General features: G+C 51.0%; 1 protein-coding gene across 1 annotated transcript; it reads right to left on the reverse strand.

Annotated features, from left to right (window-relative positions):
* Positions 1 to 1974: 1974 nt before the first annotated feature.
* LOC119951620 (von Willebrand factor A domain-containing protein 5A-like) lies at positions 1975 to 16010 on the reverse strand. The gene is made up of 5 exons (XM_038774800.1): positions 15735 to 16010; positions 5132 to 5181; positions 4159 to 4361; positions 3251 to 3473; positions 1975 to 2054 (listed from the first exon to the last, which is right to left on the reverse strand). Exons 1-5 carry the CDS (start codon positions 15812 to 15814, stop codon positions 1975 to 1977), a joined length of 636 nt encoding a protein of 211 aa, XP_038630728.1. The 5' UTR covers positions 15815 to 16010.
* Positions 16011 to 16764: the final 754 nt, after the last annotated feature.

A 16764-nucleotide genomic window follows, 5' to 3' on the forward strand; every position in this document is an offset into this window, starting at 1 on the left:
ACCAATGGCAGACAGCTATGCAAATCATACCACCACACACATCGGAAGCGCCAGACCCGCACCCTCCATTTTCTCTGAGCCCGCCTTCCTCCCTCCCGCCCTTGCCAGCGGCATTCAGCCTTTCAAGGATGGCTGTTGACGGGCCGTCCAGCGTAACGTTGGGTTAACAACGCGATCTCGGGCGGGAGCGGAGGAAAACCCGACCCTCGAGAATGCCCCGAATGTACAATTCAGGCCCAGGGTCTGACAGCCACGGGAAGCCCACATTCCGTGAAAGAATAAAAGAACCTCAGCATTCCTGTGATGATCTGGAACGTTATCAATGTGGTCACGTGTTCATGGGAAATGGAGCTGTTCTCAAAAGGATAGCGTGACCACAGTAATTAAGGGCAGCACAGTAGCACAGTGGTTAGCACTGCCGCTTCACAGCGCCAGCGTCCCGGGTTTGATTCCCGGCTTGGGTCACTGTCTGTGTGGAGTCTGCACGTTCACTCCGTGTCTGTGTGTGTTTCCTCCGGGTGCTCCGGTTTCCTCCCACAAGTCCCCGAAAGACGTGCTGTGAGGTGAATTGGACATTCTGAATTCTCCCTCTGTGACCAGGACAGGCGCCGGAATGTGGCGACTGGGGGATCCTCACAGTAACTTCATTGCAATGGGAGCCTACTTGTGACTGTAATAAAGATGATTAAAAAATTAATGAGATGTTTGGAGGAGTGAAGAAGATGAAAATGTACTTTACTCACTCAATGACTGTTGATTCTGCTGATGCGTACTCATAGCTTTGATTCATTTTGAACCATTTGTCACATGCATGGAATGTAATGATCAAAGGCAAAAATCGTTTCTGGTTGTGTTTTATATTGCACCACTCATAGGGGAATTGTGCATCTGGCATCTCAGTAAAGGCCTGATCCCATATTGTTACAGCTCAATATGCGTGTGCATAAGCTGGGGTTTATTTGTTTTTGTTTAAAATTTAGAGTACCCAATTATTTTATTTTTTTCAATTGAGGTAGACACGGGGGGGGGGGGGGGGGGGAAGAATGTGCAAACTTCCACACGGACAGTGACCCGGGGTAGTCCCATAAGCAGGTCTTTAAGGTATAAGGACAAATTTGAAAGTGGAAGCCATCCTCAGTGTCCCTTAAAAATATCTCCTTAGTATCCAAAGATGTGTAGGACAGGTGGGGTGACGGGGATAGAGCGGGTGAGTGGGAAGAGGTGGGGTGCTCTTTCAGAGGGTCGGTGCAAACCCGATGGGCCAAATGGCCTCCTTCGGCGCTGTAGGGATTCTGTGATTCTGTGAAAAAGGATTTCCTTTTGCTTCTGGGAAAATAGCAGGTGAAATTGACAAGGAATGTGTTTTTCAATCTGGGCTAATGGACTGTGGTTTGACTGCTGAGGTCCCTGGGGGCATTAATGTGCTTTTGCAGCCTGCAGAGATCATTTGTTTTTTTTGCTTGGGGAAAGGAGGTCATTCCGCACTGTAAATTCCATTAACGACGGCTGGGGGGAGCTCAGAAAGACAGAGAGACAGTGAGTTTTGCAGAGCTTTGAAAAAGAGAGGATTTGAGTTCAGATCTGCCTGACTCTCATTGCATTAATTCTTTCCAAGTAGGATAGTTTTTTTTTAAAAATGAGTAATAATATTTTAAAGCAAAGCAGTCTTGGCCAAAGACGAGGAAGAGGCTGAAACAACCCAGTCGGAGCAGTTATTTGATGACTTTCAGCCAGAGTCTGAAGGGTTCGAACCAGAGACAGAATCTGGTATTATTCTATGTCCTGCTAATTTGAAACTAGATTAAGAACTGTATGCTTATTTTCTTGTTGTAGAATGGGAAATTGTACAGTGTGTTAAAGGGTAATTGTAAGCTGTTCTTTTTCAGGTGTGGAACTATAAGTTGAATATTATGTTTATAATAAAGTTTTGTTTTAGAAATACATCGAACCCTATTTTTCTGCTCCTGGAGCGAATCATTCTTTCCGCATAGTCTTAAGATATACTAAAATATTGGGGTCTCGGTCCAGTATTCTAGCCTCTGTACTGGTCTGGTCTGCGATCATAACACCAACATGATGATATTCAGGCTGGGGCCAGGCAGGCCGGAGGGTGTGTCAATCAAAACATTAAAAAAGAATAGTGACTAATTTACATGAGGCATGGATAAAAGGGCTTACAGACACAACGTGGGTGGACAGGTCAAGGTACAGATAAACCATCTGACCAAAAGGTGGTCCAACCCCAAAATGCTCTTAATCGCCTCCTCCTGTTCCTGTGTAACAGGCTGGAGAAGGGGCTGAATGGGCCTCCTCCTGTTCCTGTGTAACAGGCTGGAGAAGGGGCTGAATGGCCCTCCTTCTGTTCATGTGTAACAGGCTGGAGAAGGGGCTGAATGGGCCTCCTCCTGTTCCTGTGTAACAGGCTGGAGAAGGGGCTGAATGGGCCTCCTCCTGTTCATGTGTAACAGGCTGAATGGGCCTCCTCCTGTTCCTGTGTAACAGGCTGGAGAAGGGGCTGAATGGGCCTCCTCCTGTTCCTGTGTAACAGGCTGGAGAAGGGGCTGAATGGGCCTCCTCCTGTTCCCTGTGTAACAGGCTGGAGAAGGGGCTGAAACGGCCTCCTCCTGTTCAACAGGCTGGAGAAGGGGCTGAATGGGCCTCCTCCTGTTCCTGTGTAACAGGCTGGAGAAGGGGCTGAATGGGCCTCCTCTTGTTCCTGTGTAACAGGCTGGAGAAGGGGCTGAATGGCCCTCCTCCTGTTCATGTGTAACAGGCTGGAGAAGGGGCTGACTGGGCCTCCTCCTGTTCCTGTGTAACAGGCTGGAGAAGGGGCTGAATGGCCTCCTCCTGTTCCTGTGTAACAGGCTGGAGAAGGGGCTGAATGGGCCTCCTCCTGTTCCTGTGTAACAGGCTGGAGAAGGGGCTGAATGGGCCTCCTCTTGTTCCCGTGTATCAGGATCACGAAGTAGCTAAATGGGAGTGTTTGATGGGGACAGTGTAGAGGGAGCTTTACTCTGTATCTAACCCCGTGCTGTACCTGTCCTGGGAGTGTTTGATGGGGACAGTGTAGAGGGAGCTTTACTCTGTATCTAACCCCGTGCTGTACCTGTCCTGGGAGTGTTTGATGGGGACAGTGTAGAGGCAGCTTTACTCTGTATCTAACCCCGTGCAAGTATTGACACTGACACATCCTTCCGGACCATTCCACCGAATGATGCTCGCAAATATAACGCGAGGATATGAGGCTCACCTGTCGGCGTGTAACGGGGGTTCAGAACGGCGGGTAGTGCAAATCGCACCGCCCCATCGGCCTCGATCGCCAGCTCCTGGACAAAGGAGAAGGAGATGCTGGCGCTCTGAGCTGGGGGCAGGTTGCCCACGGTGCAGGTGAAAATGTCGCTGCTGCTGCTGTCCTCCTCCAGTAGAAAGGCTTCATGTCCAGCCGAGATGGCGTCGTCATACTCGTCCTTGGCCTGCGAGTGGGGAGGGGTGAGAAAGGAGTGACTTCCACTTGGACAAAATGTTATGTGAGAGTACCTGTAAGAAATGGGTGTTTAAGAAATGTACCTTTAAGAAATGGGTGTTTATCAGTAATGTCAGAGTGTGGGTGGAGCTGGGCTGTCTGTCAGATTTTTACTTTCGTTTTAGGCGGTTTGCTGCAGGGTGGGTTTTAGTTTTGTATGCAGAGCTGGATAGCTGCAGTCACAGCCAGAAGGGGTTTGAATCTCTCTGTAATCTAAAGACTGTAAATCGATCCTTTGGTGATTTAAAACTAATAACTGCTCTCAGTAGTGACTTTAACCTGATGTGCTTCTGTTAAAAGTTCTTTTTTTAAGTCTTATGGATGGTAAAAGGACAGCTTAAGGATTACTTAGTGTTGTATTCTTTGGGGGTTGTATTTGAATTGATGGTTGCTAAGATGTTCACTGTATGTTTAAAAAAGTTCATAGAATAAACATTGTTTTGCTTTTAACAAATACTTTCCCTTTCTGCTGTACCACCCCTGTAGAGTGGGCCGTGTGCTCCCCATACCACAATCTATTACAAGTTGTGGGTCAGGTGAACTCCATGATACACTTTGGAGTTCTCTAAACCCTGGCCCACAACAAAACCGACTGGCCTCTGAAATTAACTCTGCGCCCCACCCCAATTTCTCACCTGTTCTTTCTCCTTAATCTTGGCCACAATTGTCTTCCCATCAACCACGGCCTGGAAGTTGTAGACAGCAGCATCACTGTCCATGGGGAAGACGAAGACGGCCTCCACAGGATTGGTCTCCTCATTCTTGTACTCCAGGCTCGCAGACACGTCAGCCACGAAACCCTTCACCTCCACCTCCACCGAGATACTCCGCAGGGGAACTGTGACAGGGGACAGAACAGTACCGTCAGGGGCGGCAGTGTTGGAAGCTAACAAACGCAACGCATTCCCATTTACTCCCATTGTACAAAACCCTAACGATCCCAAACCACTTCCCTTTCCTTGCCTGTGAACCTTTGAAAGAGAACTACATACTGACCACTATCTATGATAGCCGGAACATGCTGGGCAAGCTAGGAAAAGATCTTCAGACTGACACCAACTCTCCCCCCACAGGCCCCACCTCCTGCCCAAAACCGCTGACCCCGCACCCTGAACTTCTGATAAGACGACCTGAAATTCTGGAATGTGTGGCACGATACTGGGAACGCCGGTCTGAGTCTGCAGATGTGATTTGTTACCCGTGGAGCAACTAACAGCCTAAAAACGTTTGGCCCATGCACTGAAGGAAGGGAAACCAACATGCACACAACTACTTGACAAACAGCGTGGCATGAAATGGTTCGTGAGGTCAATTAAGTGAGTCAGTGATTTGAGATCATCAGGCACTGACGCTCCACAGGGAAAGGGATCAGGATAGCATTAAATACATTGGCCGTGGGCACAGGGGGGTAAAATGAAAGTAAGGGGCCGCGGCCATTCCCATGACAACCCTCTCAATTCCGTCTGGAATGCTCTCCAGCCACACGCCCACACATATTCCAACCATAAGGACAGACCAGGCTATGTCATCTCCCTTTGTGACGCCAACAGAGTGGGCCCGTTCCCACAATGCCGTCTCCGTGTGACAGGAAACCGGACGATCCTTTACCTGGGATGTTCTTCGCTGTGAGGAGTCCGCAGGTCCTTTCCATGGTGTGGCTGGAAGGTTAACAAGAAAAAAATAAAAAGCTGTCAATAACAGCGTGGACACCGAGCTAGTTGCCCGCCTGTCTTTCTGTCTCCAACACCCCTCTGCAACGAAGCTCAGACAGCACTGACTCCCGTCAGTATTGCCAAGACACGAATCAGGAGTGCTTCACTGTTAAAAACGTATGATTGGAGGCTGTTGAGAGTTCCCTCAGGGCCAAAACATCAGGCCCATGTTCCAGATGTGAATGCTTTGGAGAGGGTGCAGAGGAGATTTACCAGGATGCTGCCTGGACTGGAGGGCATGTCTCATGGAGAAAGGTTGAGTGAGCTAGGACTTTTCTCACTGGAGCGAAGGAGGAAGAGAGGCGACTTGATAGAGGTGTACAAGGTGATGGGAGGCGTGGATAGGTAGAGACTTTTCCCCAGGGCGGAAATGGCTGTCACGAGGGGACATAATTTTCAGGTGATTGGAGGAAGGGTATAGGGGAGATGTCAGAGATTGGTTCTTTACACAGAGAGTGGTGGGTGTGTGGAATGCACTGCCAGCAGAGGTGGTGGAGTCAGAGTCATTGGGGACATTTAAGCGACTCTTAGACAGGCACATGGACAACAGTAAATTGAAGGGGTGTAGGTTAGGTGGATCTTCAATTAAGATGTGGTCGGCACAACATCGTGGGCTGAAGGGCCTGTACTGTTCTATGTAAGCCCCTTCCTGCTGCTCGTGGATGCCAATGCAGATTGGAGCCGCCCCCTACTGCCAGGGCCTGGTTAGTATGAGCAAACCCACCTGTTGTTACCCCCATGAGAGTCACAGGATGTGGACCGTCAGGTTCTCTGTGACCTGGGATGAATTCGAGCTTCCCCATTCAGGAAGCTTACCAGACATAAAAGCCCCGACCAGGATGTGGATCAGCGAGGGGAGTTGTATATCGTAGTCCATCAATCGAACGCGAGACGAGTTGCTGTACAAAAGTTAGGCTTTAATAAGCTAGAAGTTAGCCCTGCGGTCGATTACAGTATAAGGACGACCGCCGGGAGTACTGGGTATTTATACCCTGCCCTGGAGGCGGGGTTAACTCAGACTCTCGACCAATCGGGGAGCCGTCACATGACTGGTCTCAACCAACCAGTCGAGAGGCACATGACCGACCAGGGCCAATGGTAAGCCAGTGTTCTGCACCAATGGCAGGCAGCTATGCAAATCATACCACCACAATCGTGTAATTTAAACTTTTGTTAGCTTTCAACATCACTTCCTTGTGGTCCCGGGAACATAGCCCAGTGTCTGTGGGCGTGACTGAACAAAACAAAGGCCAAGTCGGGTGTGGCCAACACTGCCAGGGGCTGGGGAGGGGAATGCCAGGAAGATGAGGCAACATGCGGTAACATGCTCCTGGCGTGTCCTCAGATTCACGGGTGTCAGCACCTACGTTTCCCGGGCACGCAGGGATGGGTGCGGGGCTCAGGCTTCGCAGACTCTCAGCCGTGGCGTGGTCCCGCCCCGGTGTCCCACAGTGCCTCCATCGCTTCATCATCAACATCAACGCACAGCAACAGCAACAGGCCGTTGTCATGCTGCCGTTGGCGGGTCTTGTGGGATGCAAACTGGTGCCCACACTTCCTGCCCATTACCCTGTCCCCAGGAAATATCTGGCTGTCCCTCGGCATTTCTGTGCACGTGTCCAGAGCAGGGGAGTGTCTCTTGTTCCCTGCGAGTTCTTGTGGCAGGGTGGGATGGGGGAGGGGAGTGTCTGACTCTCTGTCATCTGGGAGCCACTCTGCCGTGGGGAAATCTCTCTCTAAAACAAGGTGGTAAAGTCCAGGCAGCTTGCCAAATAAATCTCCAAAGAATGTTTTACCTACCTCCTCGCTCTCTCTCTCTCTCTCTTGGTATGTTGCTTCCCTCAATCCCTGTCTGCTCTCTCCAGTCCCCCCATACGGTTTAAACCTGGACTTTAACCTGGTGTTGTAAGACTTCTTACTGCGCTCACCCCAGTCCAATGGTGGCATCTCCACATCACGGTAGAGGGTAATTAAAAACTTTCCAAAAACTGCAGTTAATGCAGAGGAACTTGGTGCAATAACCATCACTGGGGAGAAGGTATTGAATAAACTGATGGGACGAAAGGCAGATAGGTCTCAGGGACGTAGTGGCCTGCACCCGAGGGTATTAAGGGAAGTGGCAGCGGAGATAGTAGATGCATTGGTTAGGATATTTCAAAATTCCATGGATTCAGAAATAGTCCCGGTGGATTGGAAACACACTAATGTGACGGCGCAGTTCAAAAAGGGAGAGAGAGGCAAACAGTAGGAAACTGAAACACCTCCAGAGCTCGATGATGTCCGTTAAGATCAACGGGTACAGGACACCGTGCCTCTTCGACTCCAGGAGCACCGAGAGCTTCATACATTCTGACATGTTAAGACGTTGTTCGCTCCCTATCTTCCCTGCACGGCAAACTATCTCCCTCGGCTCGGGCTCGCACTCGGTCCACATACAAGGGCGCACCGTCACGACCCGAACGATTCAGGGCGCCAGCTACTCTAATTTCCAGCTGTACGTACTCCCCGACCTCTGCACCCCACTCTTACTCAGGCTCGATCTCCAATGTAATCACAAGAGCCTCACACTCAGCTTCGGCAGACCCCTACCTCCACTCACTATCTTAAGTCTAGCGACTCTGGAAATTGACTCCCCCTCCACTCTTCGCTAATCTCACTGCTAACTGCAAACCAGTAGCCACTCGCAGCAGGCAGTTTAGCCTGCAGGACAGGGTATTTGTTAGAGCCGAAGTCCAGCGGCTCCTAAGTGAGGGAGTCATAGGGGCCAGTAACAGCCCCTGGAGAGCTCAGGTGGTGGTCGTCAAGACCGGGGAAAAGTTCCGGATGGTGGTCGATTATAGCCAAACCATTAACCGGTTCACACACCTCGATGCGTACCCCCTCCCCAGAATTGCAGACATGGTCAATCAGATCACCCAGTACCGCATATTCTCCACGGTGTATCTGAAGTCTGCTTACCACCAACTCCCAATCCGCCTGGAGGACCGCCACTACACGGCATTCGAAGCACCATAGAAACCGCCCCACCCATCGAGAAGCGACCCTCAGATTGGGGGGGTTTGGAAAATATCGATTGGGAGATATCGGTGTCCCAATGAACAATGGACCGAATGGTGGACCAGTACGGGCTGCGGGCCACGTTTCCGTACTTGGACAATGTCACCATCTGCGGCCATGACCAGCAGGACCACGACGCCAACCTCCACCGATTTCTCCAAACCGCCCAGAAACTCAACCTCACCTATAATACGGAGAAATGCGTTTTCCGCACTACCAGACTAGCCATCCTCAGCTATGTCGTGGAAAACGGAGTCCTGGGCCCCGACCCGGACCGTATGCTCCCCCCTTACAACTCCCTCTCCCTCATTGTCCCAGGGCCCTCAAGAGGTGCCTGGGATTCTTCTCTTATTAGGGCCAGTGGGTCCCCCAGTATGCGGACAAAGCCCGCCCACTATATTTAAGACCACACTCTTCCCACTGTCAGCTGAGGCCCGCCAGGCCTTCAACTGCATCAAGGACGACATCGCCAAAGCCGCCATGCGGGCGGTGGATGAATCCGTCCCCTTTCAGGTGGAGAGCGACGCCTCAGAGGTCGCTCTCGCCACCACTCTGAATCAGGCAGGTAGTCCAGTCGCCTTCTTCTCCCGAACCCTCTCCGCTTCGGAACTTCGACATTCCTCAGTCGAAAAAGAAGCTCAAGCCATTGTGGAAGCCGTACGGCACTGGAGGCACTATCTCGCAGGTAGGAGGTTTACCCTCATCACTGACCAAAGATCTGTTGCCTTCATGTTCGACAACTCGCAAAGGGGCAAAATTAAAAATGATAAAATCTTGCAGTGGAGGATCAAACTCTCCACCTATAATTACGATATCATATATCGACCGGGGAAGCTCAACGAGCCCCCAGATGCCCTGTCCCGCGGCACATGCACCAGCACGCAAGACGACCGCCTGAAAGCTATCCACAATGACCTCTGCCACCCGGGGGTCACCTGGCTCGCCCACTATGTCAAAGTACGAAATCTGTCTTTCTCCACCGAGGAGGTAAAAGCCATCACCAGGGATTGCCCGATCTGCAAACCGCACTTCTATAGACCAGACAAGGCCCACCTGGTAAAGGCATCCCTGCCCTTTGAACGCCTGAGCATCGATTTCAAAGGGCCACTCCCCTCAACCAATCGAAACGTGTACTTTCTTAACGTCATCGACGAATTCTCCCGCTTCCCCTTTGCCATCCCGTGCCCCAATATGACCTCCCACACAGTCATCAGAGCCCTGCACAGTGTCTTCACCCTGTTTGGTTTCCCCAGCTACGTACACAGCGACAGGGGTTCGTCCTTCATGAGCGACGAGCTGCGTCAGTACCTGCTCGACAAGGGCATCGCCTCGAGCAGGACTACCAGCTACAACCCCAGGGGGAACGGGCAGGTGGAGAGGGAGAACGCGACGGTCTGGAAGACCGTCCTACTGACCCTACGGTCCAGGAATCTCCCGGCCTCTCACTGGCAGGAGGTCCTCCCCGACGCACTCCATGCACTGCCGCCAACCAGACCCCTCACAAACGATTATTTATTTTCTCCAGGGGCACTACCACAGGGGCTTCACTTCCATCCTGGTTGAGGACAACGGGCCCGGTTCTCCTCCGGAAGCACGCCCGGACACACAAAACAGACCAGCTAGTAGAGAAAGTGCTACTGCTTCACTCGAACCCCCACTACGCCTTTATTGAATACCCCGACGGCTGTCAGGACACCATTTCCCTCCGGGACCTGGCGCCTGCAGGATCCACCACCACCACCGCCAAAGTACCCCTCACACTACACCCCATCCAACCCCCCACGCCCTGTGCCTATAGGTTCCCTGCCCACGTTCGGCACCCCCACGCCTATAGGTTTCCTGTGCCCCCCACACCGGTCAGGAATGAAGCTCGGACCGAAACACCCCCGGAGTCCACCCTCATACCCACACCGATCGTCACCACCCAGCCACCTGAAGAGGCTGCAACCCCGGTGCTCCGCCGATCCCAAAGGACGACTCGGCCACCGGACCGGCTCAACTTGTAGACCCGTTAACCCCGCAGGACTTGATTTTCTTTTACAGGGGGTGAATGTGGTGAATTCATACTGCATTGTAATTCACACTGTATTACATTGCATTGTATTATGTCCTTGTGGGCTCTGTATGTGAGCCGTTGCGCGGCTCTGCCCATAGGGGGAGATGAGGAGCCTGTACAGGGCTACACCCATGGCCCCTCCCACTACCAGAAGTATAAAGTGCTGCAGCCGTGAGCCTGCTCTCAGTTCTTCTGGTCGCAGGCAGGCTCAGTTGTAAGACTATTAAAACCACAGTTTACTTCCAATAGTGTCTCTAGTGAATTGATGGTCACATCAGATATATAAAATACTAACAGGGATTGTTGAAGTAAACGTAGACAAGGGACGCGATTGAATGGCCACAATGCACCTGGAAAGCAGCACTCCATGGCGCAACGTGAAGCAGCCGGGGGGACCCCCCCCCCCCCGGATCTACAAGACTTGCAACGCCTCCCAATCTCGGGAAACGTTGCGATGTAAATCCCACCCATTGTGGGCGTGATCACTTTTTTTGGCAAGTCTGCATATTAGAGCGTACAGCTAACTTCACTTTAACTGCACTTAGTGTCCAAAAATAAAAAAGATTGGGTGGGGGCTACTGGGTTCCAGGGATAGGGTGGAGGCATGGGCTTAAATGGGGTACTCTTTCCAAGGGCTGATGCAGACTCGATGGGCTGAATGGCCTTCTTCTACACTCTATGATGATCTGATTGAATGGCGAAGTAGGCTTGAGAGGCTGAATTGCCCACTTCTGCTCCTAATTCTTATGTCCCCCCAGCTGAGGGATCAAGCAATAGGGGCAGGGGCTTAGATTTAAGGTGATTGGTGGAAGGAATCAGAAAGAACCTTTTCACGCAGAGGGTGGGCGGCAGCTGGAATTCACTGCCTTTTTAAAAAATTTCATTGGTACCTAATTACCCTTGAACTGAGTGGCTTGAGAGGCCATTTCAGAGGGTTATTAAGAGGCAATCACATTGCTGCGGCTGGAGTCACATGTAGGCCAGATTAGGCAAGGACGGCAGATTTCCTTCCCTAAAGGACATTTGTGAACCAGATGGGTTTATATGACAATCTGTATCTTTTTTAAATTTAGAGTACCCAATTATTTATTTCCATTTCAGGGGCAATTTAACACGGTCAATTCACCTACCCTGCACATCTTTTGGTCGTGGGTGTGAGACCCACGCAAACACGGGGAGAATGTGCAAACTAAATACAGACAATGACCCAGGGCCGGGATCAAACCCGAGTCCTCAGCGCCATGAGGTAGCAGTGCTAACCACTGCACCACCGTGACCCCCTGACAATCATTAACACAGTGGTAGCAAGACTTCCCCACTTTTATACTCCATGTGATATGGGGGAAAGACGGGTTCAGTACTCAGTGATCAGCCATAATCATAATGATTGGTGGAGCAGGCTCGAAGGGCCAAATGACCTCCTCCTGCTTCTATTTTCTACATGCGTTTCTATTCCCTTTGCATTCAAGGGCAATGTCACTCAATTTGCTTTCCTAATCAACTGCATACTAACTTTCATTATCATGTATAACGACACCCAGATCCCTCTGTACTGCAACACTGCAGTCTCGCTCCCCCTCCCACCAATGTACCCCCTCCCCAAGTAACCCCCACCTCTCCCTCCAAGGTGCTTCACCCCCTCCAAGAGCCCACATCCCTCCCAATATCCCCCACCCCTCCTTTTAATATCCCACACCAATATCCCCCCTTCCCAATATCCCACACCGATATCCCATCTCCCCAATGTCCCCCCCTCTCCAATGTCCCCCCCTCTCCAATGTCCCCCCCCTCTCCAATATCCCCCCCCTCTCCAATGTCCCCCCTCTCCAATATCCCCCCTCTCCAATATCCCCCCTCTCCAATATCCCCCCTCTCCAATATCTCCCCTCTCCAATATCCCTCACCAATATACCCCCTCCCCAATATCCCACGCCAATATACCCCCTCCCCAATATCCCCCCTCCCCAATATCCCACGCCAATATACCCCCTCCCCAATATCCCCCCTCCCCAATATCCCACCACACCAATATCCCACCTGCCCAATATCCCCCCTCTCCAATATCCCACACCAATATCCCCCACCGCTCCCCGAATCATCAACCCATCCTTCTAATATCCAACACCCCTCCCTCCACTATCCCCACCCCTCATAATAGCCCCCATCCCCTCCAATAGCCCCCATCCCCTCCAATATCTCTGCCCCTCACCCCAATTTCCATCAAGCCCCTCCAATATTCCCCACCTTTCTCGCTCCAATGTCCATCAACCTTGCCTCACTCCAATTTCCCGCCCCCTCCCATCCCTCCAATATCCCGCACTCCTCACTCCAATATCCGTCAACAGTCTCTCCCTCCAATATTCGCTACCAGTCCTGCTTGGGCCTCCCTAGCTGCCTCAGTCCCACAGGTTATTGTCAGACACTGTGACTGGGGCTGAGCCAGCTTTGAGGGTCCCCGGGGCAGAGCCCAGTCTCTGCGGGCCTGTTAACGAGCAAATCCAAGGACAAGTCGGGTGTGGCCAACACTGGGGAGGGCGAAGGTTAGGTGACATGCTCCCGGCGTGTGCTCAGCCTCAAGTGTGTCAGCACCTGCGTTCCCCGGAGCTCAGGCTTCAGACACTCTCAGCCGTGGCTTGGTCTCTCCCACTTGTCCCAAGTTGCCTCCATCACTTCATTAACATCACCCCACAGCAACAACAAAAATACAGACCATCCGGCCGTAATCACGTTGCCGTTTGCCTGTCGTGTTGATGCAAACTCCTGCCTGTTACCTTCTTTCTCCCTCTCTCTCTCTCTCTCTTATGTTACTTCCCTGCCTGCTCTCTCCAGTCTCCCCAGACGGTTTAACTCCAGCCCTCCCAATGTAAACAGTGCCTGCGATTGCTCACTTATTTTGCTGCAGATTTCACCCGAGTTGAAAGCAGAGCAGCAGCTGGAAGTCCAGGGAGTGCCTCTCAATCAATACAGCTTTTCCAGTAACACAGCATTCGTCGCTTCCTGTTTCCCAATTAAAGTTTACAAAAAATCAAGAGTGACAGCAGAGACTCGTTTCCGGCAGAGTAAGTGGGCTGGGCACAAATCATTGAGGGGAGGACAGCTGAGGAACAATGGCCGAGAGATATTAAATACCTCTCATTCAATTAAAGTCTATTGCTGAGAATATGGGATTGGGTTCCCATTTAGTCAAATCGTGCCCCAAATGTTCCCCCTTCTGGGGCGATGGTTGAGAGACGGTAGATTTAAAACTGAGATGAGGAGGCACTACTTCTCGTAGAGGTTGGCGAATTTGAGGAACAGATAGGGAGGCCAGTAAGAGATCAGGCATGATTTGACTGAATGGCGGAGCTAGATCGAAGGGATTATTTTGCCTACTTCTGCTCCTAATTATGTTCCCTAGCTGAGGGGTCAATCCACAGGAATTGATGTAGATTAAGGTGATTGGTGGAAGGAACGAGGAAGAATCTTTTCACCCAAGGGTGGGGACGGCTGGAATTCACTGCCTTTTTTTTTCCATGCATGCCCTTGAACTGAGTGGCTCACGAGGCCATTTCAGAGGGCATTTAAGAGTCAACCACATTGTTGGGTCTGGAGTCACATGTGGGCCAGATCAGGTAAGGACGGCAGATTTCTTTTCTTAAAATACATTCGTGAACCAGAAGGGTCTATACGACAATCATTATCACAGTTGTCGCAAGACCTCCTCACTTTTATATTCTAAGGGATGGAGGGGTGAATGACGGGATCAGGGTGTTGTACTCCAGTCTTTTTCAAACTTTTTTCCGGGGACCCATTTTTGACCAACCGGCCAACCTTCGGGACCCAACCCGGCCGACCTTCGCGACCCACGCTGGCCGAATTGCGCAACCCACCATTTTCTCTTACCATGTTTGTTGCTGGAGGAAATGGTGTTGGGTCCCTTTGGCCCCAATGGATCCTTTGACCTCCTGAACTTGAAAAAAAAAAGCCTGTGACCATATAAAAAAAAACGGCCGCACTGCGCATGCGCACCGATGATCGGGCACGCATACGCAGTGTGGCCGAATTTTTTAAAATCTGTTCCTGGACATTTTGAAGGCATTATTAAAAGCCGGCTGCTGCGCGTGGATTTGCGCGATCGGAAGCTCTGCGACCCTCCCGACACCCGCGGGTCGCGCCCCTGAGTTTGACAATGCCTGTTGTACTCGATCATAGTGAATGGCCTCCTCCTGCTACTATTTTCTATCTATGATTCCATTCCCTTTGCATTAAAATGATTCAGGAGGTGAGCTTGCCACAGGAGTCCCAGCCTTTCACCTCTTGTAGCCACAGTATTTATATGACTAGTTGCTGGTAGCTCCCAGGATATTAGGTTTCAGTGATGGCCATTGAACAGAATGTCAAGGGGCGATGATTTGATTCATTGCCTGACAATTGCGTGGTGGGGAATGTCACTTGTGTTGGTATCTTAATGTTAAACCTTTCTTTCCCTGTTTAAATCTAGCTTTTCTTGTATAATTCCTTTATTCTCTGTTCTTCTGGCTTTTATTGTATCCCAGTCTTTATTTTTAAACAAGCACAAACCCCTGTGTCAGGTGCTATTTGGACTGGTCCAAATGATGACTGTCGTACACACCCCTAAACAATGGGCTATTTGGCCTTGTCCAGTGATAACAATTTGATGGGCTTAGCCAGGAGCCAATCGGTTCCATTGAAATCCCGAGACTTGGAAGATTCGCAATGCTAACTGTTCTAGAAAGTTCCTTGCTGTGTGACTGTTTGAGTTTCAGTTTGATCTGAACTCGGGGGCTGAGAAGAATATCTCTTCCAGAAAAGGGTGCATCTCTCTCTCTCTCTCTGATATCTTGGCTGGAGGTCACTCCAGGTAAACAGAGCAGCCAGTGTTTCCACTGATAAGAACATAAGAACTAGGAGCAGGAGTCGGCCATCTGGCCCCTCGAGCCTGCTCCGCCATTCAATGAGATCATGGCTGATCTTTTGTGGACCCCGCTCCACTTTCCGGCCCGAAAACCATAACCCTTTATTCCTCAAAAAACTATCTATCTTTATCTAGAAAACATTTAATGAAGGAGCAAAACTGCATCACTGGGCAGGGAATTCCATAGATTCACAACCCTTTGGGTGAAGAAGTTCCTCCTAAACTCAGTCCTAAATCTACTTCCCCTTATTTTGAGGCTATGTCCCCTAGTTCTGCTTTCACCCGCCAGTGGAAACAACCTGCCCGCATCTATCCTATCGATTCCCTTCATAATTTTAAATGTTTCTATAAGATCCCTATAAGGGTGGGACGGTGAAGGGGAATAATTAGATTAGCAGACCATTGTTCTATTATCACCTTTACATGCTCTTATCTTGTTATAATTGAACAGTTTTTTTGTGTTTCACTTACAAATCTTGTGCCTGTAAATCATTGGAGCAGTCGAGGGCCAAAGGCCTCAAAAACTTTGTACAAATTATTTCTTCCTTCATTTACATGGGGACTCGGTGGCCTGTGGGGACTGAATTGACAGCACACTCATCCAGAGTGTCGGAACATTTGCCACTTGTCAATACAGGCCTGGATATTGTCCAGGCCTTGCTCCATTTGCAAATGGAATGCTTCAACATCTGAGGAGTCGCAAATGGCACTGAACATGAAGTAATTATCAGCAAACGTCCCCACGCCTGGCCTAAGGTTGGAAGGAAGGTCATTGATGAAACGGCTGAAGATGGTTGGGCCTAGGTGACTGCCCGTCGAACTGCTGCAGTGATTTCCCACACAAATACCCACTCCGATCCCCCCAAATAGCCGCTAACCCCACTCAATATTCCCTCTTATACCCCCGCCCATTATCTCCACCAATCATCCCCTTCCCTCCCCCAATCTCTTCCCATCACCTCACCCAATACCCCCATCCCCACACCCAATATCCCCCCATCCCCTCACCCAATATCCCCCCAACCCCTCACCCAATATCCCCCCATCCCCACACCCAATATCCCCCCATCCCCACACCCAATATCCCCCATTCCCTCACACAATACCCCATCCCCTCGCCCAATATCCCCCCAACCCCTCACCCAATATCCCCCCAACCCCTCACCCAATATCCCCATCCCCTCACCCAATACCCCCATCCCCTCACCCACCCCACCATCCCCTCACCCACCTACCCCCCATCCCCTCACCCACCCACCCCCATCCCCTCACCCAATATCCCCCCATCCCCTCACCCAATACCCCCATCCCCTCACCCAATACCCCCCATCCCCTCACCCAATACCCCCCATCCCCTCACCCAATACCCCCATCCCCTCACCAATATTCACCCCAACCCCTCACCCAATATCCCCCCATCCCCTCACCCAATATCCCCCATCCCCTCACCCAATAACCCCCCATCCCCTCACCCAATATCCCCCATTCCCATCATATCCAC

This window comes from Scyliorhinus canicula, chromosome 17, assembly GCF_902713615.1.
Source record: "Scyliorhinus canicula chromosome 17, sScyCan1.1, whole genome shotgun sequence".
NCBI classification, from domain to species: domain Eukaryota; kingdom Metazoa; phylum Chordata; class Chondrichthyes; order Carcharhiniformes; family Scyliorhinidae; genus Scyliorhinus; species Scyliorhinus canicula.

Excerpts from the sequence above, each read along its gene's own strand:
- LOC119951620 (XM_038774800.1), bottom strand. The coding sequence starts at position 15,814 with ATGAAGGAAGAAATAATTTGTACAAAGTTTTTGAGGCCTTTGGCCCTC. Across the intron at positions 5,182-15,734 it reads GATTTACAGGCACAAGATTT|CCACACCATGGAAAGGACCT; the intron begins GTAAGTGAAACA and ends TTAACCTTCCAG. Across the intron at positions 3,474-4,158 it reads AGATTAAGGAGAAAGAACAG|GCCAAGGACGAGTATGACGA; the intron begins GTGAGAAATTGG and ends CCCCACTCGCAG.